This window comes from Lipomyces oligophaga, assembly GCF_038497815.1.
Source record: "Lipomyces oligophaga strain CBS 7107 unplaced genomic scaffold V1516scaffold_10, whole genome shotgun sequence".
NCBI classification, from domain to species: Eukaryota; Fungi; Ascomycota; class Lipomycetes; order Lipomycetales; family Lipomycetaceae; genus Lipomyces; species [Lipomyces] oligophaga.
Genome location: NW_027117794.1, coordinates 134,537 through 147,850, shown reverse-complemented (window position 1 = coordinate 147,850; position 13,314 = coordinate 134,537). Strand labels below are relative to the sequence as shown.

The 13,314-nt window shown below is 42.5% G+C and overlaps 8 protein-coding genes across 8 annotated transcripts; 4 read left to right on the top strand and 4 right to left on the bottom strand.

The window, feature by feature from the left end:
* Positions 1-786: 786 nt before the first annotated feature.
* Positions 787-1,719, bottom strand: V1516DRAFT_681896 (uncharacterized protein). The gene is made up of 3 exons (XM_066923307.1): positions 1,498-1,719; positions 1,365-1,433; positions 787-1,320 (listed from the first exon to the last, which is right to left on the bottom strand). Exons 1-3 carry the CDS (start codon positions 1,615-1,617, stop codon positions 1,225-1,227), a joined length of 285 nt encoding a protein of 94 aa, XP_066774996.1. The 5' UTR covers positions 1,618-1,719; the 3' UTR covers positions 787-1,224.
* Positions 1,720-1,769: 50 nt separating this feature from the next.
* Positions 1,770-2,310, top strand: V1516DRAFT_681895 (signal recognition particle 9 kDa protein-domain-containing protein). Its single transcript, XM_066923306.1, has 2 exons — positions 1,770-1,879; positions 1,930-2,310. The coding sequence occupies exons 1-2, from the start codon at positions 1,808-1,810 to the stop codon at positions 2,137-2,139; spliced, it is 282 nt and encodes a 93-aa protein (XP_066774995.1). The 5' UTR covers positions 1,770-1,807; the 3' UTR covers positions 2,140-2,310.
* V1516DRAFT_714231 (amidase signature domain-containing protein) lies at positions 2,128-4,401 on the bottom strand. Its single transcript, XM_066924329.1, has 2 exons — positions 3,751-4,401; positions 2,128-3,696 (listed from the first exon to the last, which is right to left on the bottom strand). The coding sequence occupies exons 1-2, from the start codon at positions 4,263-4,265 to the stop codon at positions 2,199-2,201; spliced, it is 2,013 nt and encodes a 670-aa protein (XP_066774994.1). The 5' UTR covers positions 4,266-4,401; the 3' UTR covers positions 2,128-2,198.
* A 352-nt stretch (positions 4,402-4,753) lies between these two features.
* On the bottom strand, positions 4,754-6,933 carry V1516DRAFT_118424 (CTP synthase N-terminus-domain-containing protein). The gene is made up of 4 exons (XM_066918608.1): positions 6,663-6,933; positions 6,573-6,605; positions 5,321-6,529; positions 4,754-5,271 (listed from the first exon to the last, which is right to left on the bottom strand). Exons 1-4 carry the CDS (start codon positions 6,685-6,687, stop codon positions 4,817-4,819), a joined length of 1,722 nt encoding a protein of 573 aa, XP_066774993.1. The 5' UTR covers positions 6,688-6,933; the 3' UTR covers positions 4,754-4,816.
* Positions 6,934-6,958: 25 nt separating this feature from the next.
* On the top strand, positions 6,959-8,994 carry V1516DRAFT_681884 (fumarylacetoacetate hydrolase). Its single transcript, XM_066923305.1, has 3 exons — positions 6,959-7,569; positions 7,613-7,709; positions 7,763-8,994. The coding sequence occupies exons 1-3, from the start codon at positions 7,073-7,075 to the stop codon at positions 8,906-8,908; spliced, it is 1,740 nt and encodes a 579-aa protein (XP_066774992.1). The 5' UTR covers positions 6,959-7,072; the 3' UTR covers positions 8,909-8,994.
* A 118-nt stretch (positions 8,995-9,112) lies between these two features.
* Positions 9,113-10,286, top strand: V1516DRAFT_681881 (uncharacterized protein; the record flags this gene model as incomplete). Its single annotated transcript, XM_066923304.1, has 2 exons — positions 9,113-9,361; positions 9,423-10,286. Coding segments are annotated over exons 1-2 (902 nt in total), but the record flags the coding sequence as incomplete, so codon positions are not given.
* V1516DRAFT_681880 (WD40-repeat-containing domain protein) lies at positions 10,181-11,420 on the bottom strand. Its single transcript, XM_066923303.1, has 2 exons — positions 10,436-11,420; positions 10,181-10,388 (listed from the first exon to the last, which is right to left on the bottom strand). Exons 1-2 carry the CDS (start codon positions 11,354-11,356, stop codon positions 10,215-10,217), a joined length of 1,095 nt encoding a protein of 364 aa, XP_066774990.1. The 5' UTR covers positions 11,357-11,420; the 3' UTR covers positions 10,181-10,214.
* A 796-nt stretch (positions 11,421-12,216) lies between these two features.
* Positions 12,217-13,307, top strand: V1516DRAFT_697440 (uncharacterized protein; the record flags this gene model as incomplete). The annotated part of the gene is made up of 4 exons (XM_066924090.1): positions 12,217-12,234; positions 12,283-12,633; positions 12,677-12,777; positions 12,830-13,307. 4 exons carry the CDS (start codon positions 12,217-12,219, stop codon positions 13,305-13,307), a joined length of 948 nt encoding a protein of 315 aa, XP_066774989.1.
* Between the last annotated feature and the right edge of the window lie 7 nt (positions 13,308-13,314).

Genomic DNA, 13,314 nt, shown 5'->3' with positions numbered 1-13,314 from the left:
ACAAAGTTGTGAATGCTTAACCTCGGAAAGAGTACTTTACTCCCAGCTTGATCTGGGAAATCACCAAATCTTCTACGTGGGACCGATCAGAAACGAAATAAAAACTACTTGGGTAATATTAAATCAACTTATCAATTCTAGTCGTAGGACTCTGTACTGAAATACTATAACGGCGACAAATTGAAGAAAATAATATTAACCAATACTATATCGCAATTGAACAACTCCGAGTTTAATAAATGTAAGTGATCTTTGCGTCACAAGACTGTAATTGATTACAATACAGATGGCTGTTATCTCGTCTCCTGAATTCCTTGAATATTCTTCTAACTACCGCCTAATTCAACTTACCATCAGACTTGCAAACTAGTATGGTATTAGAAAAAGGCTCTCTATTGTCTCTCCGAGGCTCAACAGTTGAGATATAGTCTATTCAAGCCTTAACGCAGGAATTGGTATAGTAAATCGACTAGATTAGCAAGCCATGAAGACGCGCTTGTGTCATGCCAGACTTAAAGTACAGCACATATCAATAGCCAAGGAGCTTCAAACAAAGCCGGCCTCATAGTGCAAGAGAGATAAGATATTACCGAAAGAAACAAATGGAAATTTCTGTTGTTTGATATTTTGGTAGTTAAGGACTGATGGCTGTTTCAGGATTTGATAACCTTTAAAATTTTTAGATCTCATCTCTAGAAGTCAAAACATAGACCAAATGACGGAATCCAGCTATAAGTTATTATTGCTCAGAAGTGAACTTTGATTTAGATTTTTTTGATTTAGATACGTATATTTGTTTCTAATGTAGAACTAGCAAATTGGACAACTCAGAGATGTCCTCTTGTACGAAGAAGTATTAATTTATTTTAGTTAGTACAATTCTAAGACAAAAAAAATACTTTTCGTGAATTAGATAAATCTTGCAGATTTTAGAGGTCCCATCTCAAGCAGCAGCACTAAATTTTAACTGACGGATTTATGAATAATTCTTTCCATATATTTGTAGAACAAGGAACAAGAATATGTATAAAAGCAATATATGTTTTCTATAAGACATCTTAGTACTTAGTACTACATATCGGGTCCAGTTAATTATCTCGACATTTTGCATTTACAAAAAACAAAAAATCATTGCAGCTAAAATATATACAAACCTGTCAACCCGGTGGTCCAGGTAATCTCTCCATTTTATTTCTGCCTGTGCATTTTTCAAGCTACAGTAGATCAAGAGGATGATTGACGCTTGATAACCTGGGCGTAACTTCGAAGAACGATATCAAATCCGGCGATGTACTTCTTGACACATGAGTCCAAGCATGCCTTTTGATTAGTATTACATCCAAAATTTCGTAACCTCCACATACAGCATCAGTAGCAGTTACAGCTGATCCAGGAACTACAAAACACCGATCAAAACATTCTGAAGACATACTCTAACACCAACAAGTCAATCAATTGAAATGAATTTTACATCATAAGTAATCAATCGATACCCACCTCAAATAAATCTTTCGTCACGGCAAGACCGGACTCATTTCTAATCTCAGTCTCAACAAGTTGTTTGAGTTTTTCAGTCTCACTGAGTTCGCTAGTCGGATTACTGTTCCAGAATGCCATTGTAATTATATTCAGTAAGGTATGGTAGATAGTCCGGAAATTTTAACCTTGAAATTTGACTAGTTTCATGCAGATAAAATCTACTTGAGGGTAATCTCCTCCCAATTGACTGTCACTACAATATAACAATTTACATAAACTTTTTGCTAGTTCGCATACTTAAATTTAAATACCATCAATAGAAATTCAAATGCCGCAAACATCTTCTTTAACAGTGTTTATTCACCAATCTACTCTTCTTCTTCAAGCACGACCAACTACTGTAAGTTTAACTGCTCAAAAGATGAAACGCTCCCTCTTTAACAGAAGCAGACGAAAATTTCTTATTCCTACAATGTCAACAAGGAGACAAAACACGGCAAACTGACTTTAAAAGCATTTGATCCTGTGTCAGGAGCATGTATTCGATTCCAAACTCGCAAGGTTAATGAATTAAATCGGATTCTCAGGGCACTTGCTGGACTAGCACAGCTTCAGGCGGGCTTACAATCTGGTGTGGAATTACTGAGTTTAGCGGAATAAAGTCCGAGAAATTTATTGTACGATAGGAGTGAAAAATAACATTGAAATTTATCTACAAATCAAGCAAATAACTCGGCGATATCAAGCATGCGACCGTCCATACCCATCGGAGCCGAAAACATCGCGCTGAATGATGAACCGGGCGCGACGTCAATACTGATTGCACACATGTCAAAGACGTTTGTAAGCCTAGTGAAGGTCCCCAGATCTTGGTTGATTTTCACAGGCTCTAGGTGGTAGTCCTTACGTAGAGGCCGATAGGGCACTGTCGGTGTCAAAATTACGTCAATCCCGGCTGTACCCTCAAACTCAAGGTAGAATTCCGTCTTGAGCGAACGAAGCGTGGCTCCATCTTGGAACACCTTCATCGCTGAGTTAGAATTAGCGAGAATTTTCGAGTTTTCAATCACGCTTGCCACAGCAGGACAATCTGTGGTCGCTGCCGAAAACGCGACACGCTCGGACTCAATCATCGGTACGACAATTTTCGACGCAGCGCTATACGAACTCCAATCTATATCGACAAGTGTCCCACCCATGGACGTAACAAGCTCGACAAAATTATTGAATGCTGTTACATACTCCATCGAACAATTCGATAAATCTGCTGGGACCGCAAATCGGAACCCGCCAACCTTAGGGCCACGGAAGTCAACACTTTTTATCGGAATGTCACGGTCTGGAACTGAATACGGACTTGTAATATCAGATCCGCGCATCTCCGAAAAAATTGATCGCGCATCACGAACGCAAGAAGCGAAAACAGCTACCGTATCTAGCGATGGGCAGAATTTACCGACATGATCTGATTTCAGTAATCCCTTCGTCACATTATAACCAACGACACCAGTTTGAAGCGCTGCCGGAACACGAGACGAGCCATCTGTGTCTGACCCAAGGGCGAAGGAGCCTAAGCCCAAAGCTATCGCCAGCGCTGACCCATAGCAGTATCCACCAGCTGCATATTCCGCACTATAGCTCGATCCGACGGTGCAGGATGCTACCAAGCCGGCACCGACAGCTTCGTTTTTCGTCACGCCGATAAGAACAGCACCAGATTTAATCAGACCTTGGACAAGCTTCGACTGCATCACATCGAAATTCTCACTGACAGTGAATGGGATTCCATAGAAGTACGGCAAATCGGCAAAGTTGGCCTCGACGGCCGGCGCTGGAAGACTGTTGAGTGCAATATCCTTGTCAAAAAGTTTCTTGAAGATCTCCTCAGATCTATCACAGGCTTTAATCTTCGAATAAACCGTGTCAAGGACAGTTGTCGGGCTGAGTTTTCCTGTTCGATATGCAGACCGCAAAAATGAGATGGATAAATCCAATGAATCTGTCTGCATTGGCGAGGTCGGCGCAATTGGAATCGTGGCAGCAAGATCCAGTAGCGGCTGGCTGGTACAGTTATATCCCAAGAGACCATCGTATGCACAAAATAGATCCATGGTAGCATCTACAATCGGGATATCGAATCCATTCGTACAATCTGTTAATACACAAGTCTCGAAACCGTGGTCGTTAGCTTCGCGGAACGTAGTAGCAACACAACATCTATCAAATCCATTAACCGCCAATACTAAAAACGCAAGAAAATAAAAAACATACTCAGTTGTGACACCTGCAAGAAGAATATGCGTGATTCCTCTACTGACCAGCATCTGGTGGAAATCGGTGTTATAGAAAGATCCTTTGCCTGGTTTGTCCAGCACAGGCTCATCTTTCAACGGCTTGAGCTCATCGACAATGTCATGCCCATCCGAACCACGCACCAGTAAACGACCCATAGGCCCTTCAGTACCAATAATCAGTTGGTGTCTTTCCGGATTTGTGCTACGCTGTCTCATACGTTTAGTTGGGGGACAGTCAGATAGATCAGGAACATGTCCTTCACGAGTATGAATGACATGCAAACCGAGTTTTCTAGCTGCTGCAATTGCACGAGCAGTCGGTTCTATCACAGACGAAACTTGCTCAAAAACTTCTTCAGATGGACATTGAAGATATCCGTATCCACCTTTGAGAAGAAAATCCTTCTGCATGTCAATAACAACAAGTGCTGTTTTGCCCTCGGGAAGAGCGAAGGGAATGGGACGGGCTGTGTTCAAGCTTAACGGAGCCATGATCAATAAATTTTTTAATTCAATTAAAACAATTCAGTCTAATATGAATCAAACAAATCAATTATCTAATCCCAGTTAATAGATTGATAATAGTACAATTTAGTAGTTATTCCAATAGCTAACCTTATCAGCCCTATCGGATCCCAACGAGTCATCCATTCTAAATCACCGAGTGAACTATCTTTGTACTTTGGCCTCCGGCATTCCCAATTGTGGCTACAATATTTTTGTCCATATATTTTAAAAATTCACACAATATACTATTTCCTATTTATTATATGTAAGGTCATTATTCTATGCATTATTTATTTACATCTAAAATATTCAATCCCGAAAACCGTGAGCGTAGGACCCTCTAAAACACAACAAAACTTTTACAAATTATCCTCATCTCTCGTAAAGCAAAACAGAACAAAAGCAATTTAATATATAATAATGTAATACTTCATAAATGACACAAGCCTCATCAATCATCACAGAACTTGACGGTACTGAGCCCAGAAACTAGTACTCAAATTCAAGATCAAACTTGAACTTGAAGAATCATTGAACTAATTCTCTCCCGAAATATATCCACTTCCATCGATAATCTTATCTAGCAACCCTGCACTTGCCGCAACAAACCCAAGATAGGGCTTTGAAGGATCCAAAACTCGGGACAAATATTCAGGATGATACTGGGTTCCTACAAACCAGGGATGTTCTTTCAACTCAATGATTTCCATCCTTTCGCCTTTATCGTCCTTGCCCACGAATGAAAGACCGGCTTTTTCAAGATCAGGCACGTATTTAGGATTAATCTCATATCGATGTCGATGACGCTCATGGACTTGATCAACCCCTCCGTAAAGTTTTCGGATCTTGCTCCATTCGGTATTTTCCTGGAATAATGTTGGACGTAGACCGAGACGCATAGTTCCACCGAGATGTGTTTTGCTGACTTCCGGCATAAACACAACGATCGGATTCTCAGGTGGCTCAGAGGACAGCTCTTCTGAATGTGCGCCTACTAACAGTTAGATCACAACGATATTAACACAACTTTCTAACTTTACCCTTCAATCCCAACACATTTCGAGAATATTCAATAACAGCAATTTGTAGGCCCAAACAAATTCCAAGATAAGGAACTTTGTTTTCGCGAGCCCACTTCGCTGCAGAAATCATTCCTTCGGTTCCACGCGAGCCAAATCCGCCAGGTATCAAAATCCCGTCGGCTGAGCAAACCTGGTGCCAAGCTTTATGGAAATTGACACGGTTAGTTTCCGAGGCGTCGGCCTCAAGATCCGAAGCCTCGACCCAATTGATAGTTAGTTTAACATGGCATCTAAGAGCTGAATGCTCTAATGATTTAATGACCGAAATATAACTGTCCTTGAGATGAGTATATTTGCCCACGAGCGCGATGCTTACAGAGTCAAACATGCGGTCGTGAATACCTGTCAGGTGTCTCCAGTCGTTCCACAACGTCGCGCCTCGTTCAACATCACTGGACGAAACGGTCAAACTCTCTAATTTTAATTTTTTGGACAACTGCTGCACAATTCCTTGTTCGTCCAAAAGCAGAGGAACATGATAGATCGAGCTAAGGTCGTGAACGACAATAACCTGATCGGGTCCGACGTGACAAAACATGGAAATCTTGTCCGTAGTAGCCCGTTCAAGCTTGTGCGTGCATCGGCAGGCAACAATATCAGCCGATAACCCGAGTCCACGCAGATCACGAACGGCAACCTGAGTGGGCTTTGTCTTTTGCTCGCCGTTGACAACAGGAATCAGAGAGACATGGATCAATGCGAAATTCTCGAGACCGACCCGAAATTGAAACTGGCGAAGAGCCTCAACAAAAGGTGCAGATTCGATGTCACCCACGGTACCACCGAGTTCGACTATGCAAATATCGGGCTCCTCGCCCGAGTTGTCAACTGGTATTTTCGAGACGCGTTCGATCCAGTCTTGGATTGCATCTGTAATATGGGGGACAACCTGGACGGTTTTGCCCAAGTAATCGCCTTTACGCTCACGTTCTATAACGTGACTGTAGATCTTGCCGGTAGTAATATTGTTCTCTCGCGTAAGAGTCACATTGAGATATCGCTCATAGTTACCGAGATCAAGGTCGACCTCTCCACCATCATCGAGGACGAACACTTCACCATGCTCCAAAGGACTCATAGTTCCAGCATCAATGTTCATGTAAGGATCAATTTTGATCGCTGAAACCTTGAATCCGCGTGTTTTGAACAAAAGTCCAGTCGAGGAGGCTAACGATCAGCCTTGCCCAGCAAATGGAGAGAACAGACATACCTATAACACCTTTGCCAATACCACTAATAACACCTAACAGCGCATTTAATATATTATATACTGTAAGAACAGGAACTGAAATTGACTTACCTCCAGAAACAATCACGTACTTCATTATATCTATCTCTATTAGATCAAATTTTCAAGTTGTTCTCTGTATCATCTCCATCATGCAACCTACCAGACGCGCTAGGGGTACAAAAACAAAGGACAAAATATATCTAAGGCCCTGAATTCGATTATTCACTCTAATCCGTCTATTTCGCTCGTCAAACAAACAATCAGAATGATGAGACTAGCAAAGCAAGGATTTGCCAGTTGGACAACAATAAAAAAATCTCCACGGGAGTTTAGATTCCCAAGCGACCGATTCAAGGGGTTATTACGCGCCAATATACCATTATCTTATAGAGTAGATTAGATGTGCAGATTGAGATATTGATTTCTTTATTATGAAGTCAATTTGAAGGCGAGCATATCAATCATTTCTGTGGACTACAATGAGCTCAAAATACTACAACTTTGTTGCGTACACGGATGCCATAGGTCGATCAAAAGTTGGGCACTTAGAGCTTGACTCGAACACCATCATTCCGTTATCCTTTGCTTCCGGAACAGCGGTTTCTAGTGTTTATGAAATAATTGAGACTAATTCGACGTTCTCGCTTGTTCCATCAACATTTGAATCCCGGATTCCTCTGGATTTGGTAAATTTATCAGCCCCTTTCACCGGTAGAGATATCCTAGCGGTCGGTAAGAACTACTATGACCATGCGAAGGAATTCAATTCATCCGGATTCGACTCGAGCGATAAAGTTGATATACCAAGTCATCCTGTCATTTTCACGAAGCGGTTTTCTAGCATAGTTCCATCTGGTGCTGAAATATATGCGCATCCTGAATTCACGCATACTCTAGACTTTGAAGGCGAAGTGGGCGTAGTTATTGGAAAGCCTGCATATAGAGTGGACGAGGAGCATGCAATGGATTATGTATGGTACGTGGTAATCTTCTTGACAGTTAATCTTTCTAATTAGCAGGGGATACACAATCATTAATGATGCAACTGCCCGAGAGCGACAGCGTGACCATAAGCAATTTTTTATTGGTAAATCTGCTGATACTCTATGCCCAATGGTACAAGTTCTTTATACACCTAGAACCTGACTTAAAACTAATGAAAGTATTAGGGTCCCATTACTGTTCCGAAAGAGTATTTGCCCGAGTATCTTCAACTTCGTACGACTGTCAATGGTCAACAACGTCAGTCTGACTCTACCAAAAACTTGATTTTTTCAATTCCCACTTTGATCAAAGTCTTGTCAAGTGGAATGACGCTGCAGCCAGGCGATGTAATTGCTACAGGCACTCCAGCTGGCGTTGGCATTGGCCTTAATCCGCCTGTTTATCTTAAACCTGGAGATTTAGTAGAGATCTCTGTTACCGGATTGGGAACTCTGTCTAACAAAGTATCAGAACTGGCGGCTGCGAAGAAACCTGTTTTACATGGACGGACGCCTACTTTGGTTACTCCGGATCTTTTCAAGATTGGTAGCAAGTATCTGTATTTTGAAGATATGGGGAGACAGGACGCACAGTATACAGTTGTCTGTGTGCATGGTCTGGGATGTACTGGCCAGTATTTCTCTGGACTTGTTGATGCCGCAGGATTCCTCGACAAGTATCGAGTTATTCTACTAGATTTAGAAGGATTTGGCAGGTCCTTGACTTTTCCCGAATCGAAACCGTCGATTCAGTCCTATGCGGAAGATGTTTATGGAATTATCACCAATTTAGGGATTACCAAGAACGTTTACATGATTGGCTTTTCCATGGGTTGTGGAATTACAGAAATCTTCGCAGCTATATATCCAGAGATCGTTTCCAAGATTGTTCTTCTAGCTCCTCTGCAATATCCCTCTCCACCTGCAGTGGCCAAGATGACATTGGATATGGCAGCTGAGGTCCGTAAATACGGGATGCAAGCTGTCGGGAATCGTATGGTTGCCATAAGTACGGCAGAGGAGTCACGTGCTAGAGATCCCCTGATTGGAATGTATATTCGGACGATGTTGAAGATGACAAATATTGAAGGATTCGCTAAAGGTTGCCAGGCTTTGGCGTCTGAGATTACGATTCCGCGAGACAAGATAATTGCCGCAACCTTGGTTGTGACGGGGTCAGAAGACCAATGGCCACCTATTGAAGAGGTTCGACAGGTTATAAGTAATTATACAAAGACTGAGCCCGAGTTGGCTGTTATTGCTGGAAGTGGACACTTCCATCTGTTAGAACAGTTCCAGGCGACTGTTGACGTTGTAGCTGGCTTTTTATAGTAGACTTTCCTTAGGAAATCCATACCATTTTTTCATTCGATTGTATTTATATATTTTCAATAATTAATATATTATGCTACTAGGTGTGCTATGTAGTCTCTAATCCTGTCCTAGTACAAAATTCTGTAGTCCTGCCGGGACAATAGCTGGGATGATGACTATTGTCACCGGCTGCCATTGTTTTCTAATTTCAATATTTCGTCAGTGATCAACCAACTGTCGGTAAAAAAGTAACAACTTGCTTGTGTCGATGATGGACTAATTTTGTTTTGTCTGTGTGGAGTCTTAGATAATCCAAGAGCTTGATGACTGATTCAGTGGACGTTGGCCGTCCGCCAAAGTGTCGTTGTCTGGGTCTTTCCAGAGGTCTTCACAATTCCGAATACATCACAAAGGTGGACAAACGAGAAAAAAACCAATTTGATTTAGATCTCGTAGATCTTCCAAGAGAAGGTATGTTTTTTTTGTGCATTTCAGTGTATATCTCGTTCGAGAAACGTTGACTCAGTCGCAGTACTGTATCTAATCTTTTCACAACTATCAACCAAAGAACTAACAGTTCTCCGGCTTGTCTGCCGGAAATTCAAAACGATTGCTTCTGAAAATGCGCTTTGGAAACCAAGGATTCTTGAAAATTGGCATGGGCGGGCCGCTATGGCGTTTTTCCAGACGCTTAATCTTGTCGCTGCCGTGTCGTTTGACCTTATATCCGATGGGTGGTTTCGAGCACATGTCGCGGTTACCACAGTGCTAAACTCAAAGTGGCTTAGGAAACGTACAGATTTGACGTCCTGTCGATGGCGGGTACATATGAAGACTGGAGTGCGGTCGTATGATTTTGTAGAGAATGAGTGTGAGGAAGAGGCCAGCTCCATAATTTCCTTCTTGAACAACGGCAGAGTCTTACAAATCAAGGGCCTTCCGATTCTTGCTCCATTCCAGTGGAGAACTAATAGTACTTTAACTATGGTCTCTGTCTCGGCATACCCGTCATGGATTGTTGCTCGAGAACGCAGATCCTGGAACCGCATGCTCATTAACCGGATTGGCATTATTCAATCGAATGAGCCTGGATTTTTCGACGCAATTGTTGACATACACGAAGAAATCTACAGAGAAATTAACCAAAATTCCACTGTGCTAAAAGAGTATGGACATGTGCGGCATTTACGAGATGAGCTGGCTGACAGAAATCGAATCAAATTTCAGCAGGAAGTCGATTTGGCCTGGCAAAAATACGTGCAGACACACCCCGAAGAAGCGATTGACTAATAAATGTACATTAATATTACTTTAATATCTAATTCTATCGATGCGAACTTCTCATGTTTCTCTCACTGAATCGCCCAAGAATATAAAACCCAGTAGAGTCTCCGGAATATGCCAATGAGTATCGTGAGGGATGCCACTCAACACATTCACTCGTGAATGACGCGCTGCGCTGAATTGAGTACACAACGTCTCCTGAGTCTAGATGAATCTGTTCATTGTTAATACTGAACATGAGTAATCGAAGTGTACACATACAATATCGATTGGAGCGTTTCCATCCGCAGAAACAGCAAGATAAGCGCCATCCCAAGAAAAAGCTACAGATTTTACAGGATGTGCCGATTTGGCCAACGTTTTTTTGCAAGTCAGTTCAGATAAATCCCATATACTAACAAGCGAATCACTAGACCCTAATGCAAGATATTTGCCTCGAGGGTCAATAGCGAGGCAGGATATTGAAGCACAATGGGCTGCCAGGGAGTATATGAGGTCACCGATATGGTCACTGTAGAGCTGATAAAAGTTCACAAATCCGGTACTGAACGCCAACACTATAAAGGAGCCAGAATATGCGATACTAAATGCCGTTATTTCCCCTAATTCGTCGTCGTTTATGTCAACTAGCGGACACTTTAACTGAAGCGAAATGTCGAGCATTAGAATCCGACGATTTTTGCTCACAACAACGACCGATTGTCCATCCGGCGAGAATTGAGCCAGAAACGGAGACATATCAACGCCCAGCGTCATAGTGATTCCGTTATAAGCCTGTCCGGGAATCCAAGGCTTTTCTAGAGCAGTTAATCTGACAATTTTCTCCGGCTTGTTGCTTCGAACATCCCATATAACGATTGCACCGTCTGCCGCTGAACTGCTTAGGAGCTGCTCGGTCGTGGTAGGATTCCAAGCAATGCTCGAGATGTTCGCAGAATGACCCTTCAATTCTGAAGAAAATTTCGCATCGACTCGATCGGGGTTCCAGATTCGGATCTTGCCTGGACTCAATGTACTCGCTGAGGAAACTGCGATCAGACTGCCAATTGGGTTCCACGCGACGAGATTTGTTGATCCACCGGCAGCTCCGCGAGTAGATTCACGATATTCACGAGTAACCGAGAGATTCAAATACGATTTTGCAGCATCTTTACTCAAACAATCTCGATCAATCATCGACATTGTGTACACAATGTGTAGAGAGTAAAGAGTAATTTCCCAGCAGAAAGTGGAATGGTTATAGTAGTTCGTGCATGGAGCAGCAACGAACAGTACGGTGACTCTAAAATAACATTACAATGAAATTACGCAAAGCAATAACAACAATCACATTAATAAGCGAATAATTCTCTCAATCATATATAATCGGCTCAGTCTGGTTGTTCTTCTGCGCAGCTGCTTCTTGCAGCAGTTTAGCTTTACCTTTTCGACGTTCCTTGTCCAACTTCGAACTCAACGAGCCGGTCCCTTGACTTGACTGATTTCTCAACTAAAAAAGTATTAATTTATATGCATGCATAAATAGAGATGTGTGTAGTTGTAGGAAGTTTTATAGCTAGAGCAGGCATATACTCCGGTCCAACGTATTTCCCATTTACTCACCATGGCTGCTTTCGCAGCATTCGACCGCGGATCATCTGCAGCATTTACGCTATCCTGAGAAACTTCATTTCCTCCTAATGTCTTTCCTGTTCCCTGAAATCCTTCTTTGGGTTGTATTTTCGTTGACCCAGATCGTGATGCTCCTGCTTGAGCTGCACCGCCCCGCGCTCCTGTTCTAGCTCCCGCACCTGCTGATCCTGATCCGGTACTTCCTAAAGTCTGGCCTCTTTTTCCAGTTCCCTGAAGCCTGCGCTGGCTTGGCGGAACCTCTGAATTAGACGAAAAGCAGTTTCCCATTGATATTTCCGTAGACTTAGTGGTTTGACTAGTAAGGATACCGACGTTTGGATCTCCCAAGATATCCGTCACAACATTCGGGAATGAATTTCCTTCAATATCTACATAACAGCAATACTATCAAGGATCAACATCAGGGAATAATGGCTGGAAAACGAAAGGTATGTTCTCATATATTTTCCAAATATCCTCAATTATTAACAATCCAGTCGACTACTTGCCAAGGCCCGCAGAAACGCGCCAAATCAGACCATATTAAGCCGGACCAGCAAGAATCCGACAAACCAGAACGGAAAAACACAGCTGTGTATATAACCGGCCTACCGACGGATGTAACTCAGGATGAGTTAGAAAAGACTTTTTCACGGTATGGACTGATAGCTGAAGATTTGACTACGGGCCAGAAGCGGATCAAACTATACCTTAACGACAACGAAGAACCAAAGGGAGACGCTCTGATTGTATTCTTCAAAGCTGAAAGCGTATCATTGGCTGTAGACATGATGGATGACGCACCCTTTCGGGTGGGCGGAAATTCAGACATAATTCGCGTCCAACCGGTACGTAGGATCAAAATAAAATTAGCCAGGACTGACTTTGCAGGCTGATATGAATTACAAGGTTGAGAAAGAGGCAAAGCCTATTCAACAACGGTCGATGAAAGAGCGACAAGAAATCCAGCGACGAGCTCAGAAAATGAACAAGTTCGTGGATCCAATATTGAGAGTAATCAAATACTAACATACTATGTGCTAGTAAACTAGCAGACTGGGACGACGCTGACCTTGAACTCATCCAGCAACAACAACGACAATCAACTGCGCTACGAAAATTTAACAAGATCGTGATCATTAAACATGCATTCACGCTCGATGAGCTTAAGACCGATATCACTGCTGCCATCGACATAAAACAGGATATCCGCGAAGGCTGTGAGGATATCGGTCCCGTCACTAGCATAGTGCTATACGATCTCGAGCCTGACGGAGTTCTCAGTGTTCGATTTCAAAGAGAGCAAGACGCGTTCGAATGTGTCAATTTGATGGACGGAAGATACTTTGGTGGTCGACCGCTATCCGTCCAGTTATATGATGGTCTAACACGTTACCGGAAAACCAGTAAAAGAACCGCTGTAGAAGAAGGTGACAACGAGGATGAACGGTTAAGAAAATTCGGTGAATGGTTGGAAAGTGGTGCTGCCAATGAGGCAGATGAAGGTGAATGGAGCAATTAATTATTCT

What these genes read in the sequence shown, in the direction of transcription:
- V1516DRAFT_681896 (XM_066923307.1), bottom strand. Translation starts at nt 1,617, where the DNA reads ATGGCATTCTGGAACAGTAATCCGACTAGCGAACTCAGTGAGACTGAA. An exon ending in TGACGAAAGATTTATTTGAG is followed by an intron (nt 1,434 to 1,497) that starts GTGGGTATCGAT and finishes TGTTGGTGTTAG; the next exon opens with AGTATGTCTTCAGAATGTTT. An exon ending in CTGTAACTGCTACTGATGCT is followed by an intron (nt 1,321 to 1,364) that starts GTATGTGGAGGT and finishes ACTAATCAAAAG; the next exon opens with GCATGCTTGGACTCATGTGT.
- V1516DRAFT_681895 (XM_066923306.1), top strand. Translation starts at nt 1,808, where the DNA reads ATGCCGCAAACATCTTCTTTAACAGTGTTTATTCACCAATCTACTCTT. An exon ending in TTCAAGCACGACCAACTACT is followed by an intron (nt 1,880 to 1,929) that starts GTAAGTTTAACT and finishes TAACAGAAGCAG; the next exon opens with ACGAAAATTTCTTATTCCTA.
- V1516DRAFT_714231 (XM_066924329.1), bottom strand. Translation starts at nt 4,265, where the DNA reads ATGGCTCCGTTAAGCTTGAACACAGCCCGTCCCATTCCCTTCGCTCTT. An exon ending in CTTGCAGGTGTCACAACTGA is followed by an intron (nt 3,697 to 3,750) that starts GTATGTTTTTTA and finishes TGGATTTGATAG; the next exon opens with ATGTTGTGTTGCTACTACGT.
- V1516DRAFT_118424 (XM_066918608.1), bottom strand. Translation starts at nt 6,687, where the DNA reads ATGAAGTACGTGATTGTTTCTGGAG. An exon ending in GTACGTGATTGTTTCTGGAG is followed by an intron (nt 6,606 to 6,662) that starts GTAAGTCAATTT and finishes ATGCGCTGTTAG; the next exon opens with GTGTTATTAGTGGTATTGGC. An exon ending in TATTGGCAAAGGTGTTATAG is followed by an intron (nt 6,530 to 6,572) that starts GTATGTCTGTTC and finishes GCTGATCGTTAG; the next exon opens with CCTCCTCGACTGGACTTTTG.
- V1516DRAFT_681884 (XM_066923305.1), top strand. Translation starts at nt 7,073, where the DNA reads ATGAGCTCAAAATACTACAACTTTGTTGCGTACACGGATGCCATAGGT. An exon ending in CATGCAATGGATTATGTATG is followed by an intron (nt 7,570 to 7,612) that starts GTACGTGGTAAT and finishes TCTAATTAGCAG; the next exon opens with GGGATACACAATCATTAATG. An exon ending in CTGATACTCTATGCCCAATG is followed by an intron (nt 7,710 to 7,762) that starts GTACAAGTTCTT and finishes TGAAAGTATTAG; the next exon opens with GGTCCCATTACTGTTCCGAA.
- V1516DRAFT_681880 (XM_066923303.1), bottom strand. Translation starts at nt 11,356, where the DNA reads ATGTCGATGATTGATCGAGATTGTTTGAGTAAAGATGCTGCAAAATCG. An exon ending in GAAACGCTCCAATCGATATT is followed by an intron (nt 10,389 to 10,435) that starts GTATGTGTACAC and finishes AACAATGAACAG; the next exon opens with ATTCATCTAGACTCAGGAGA.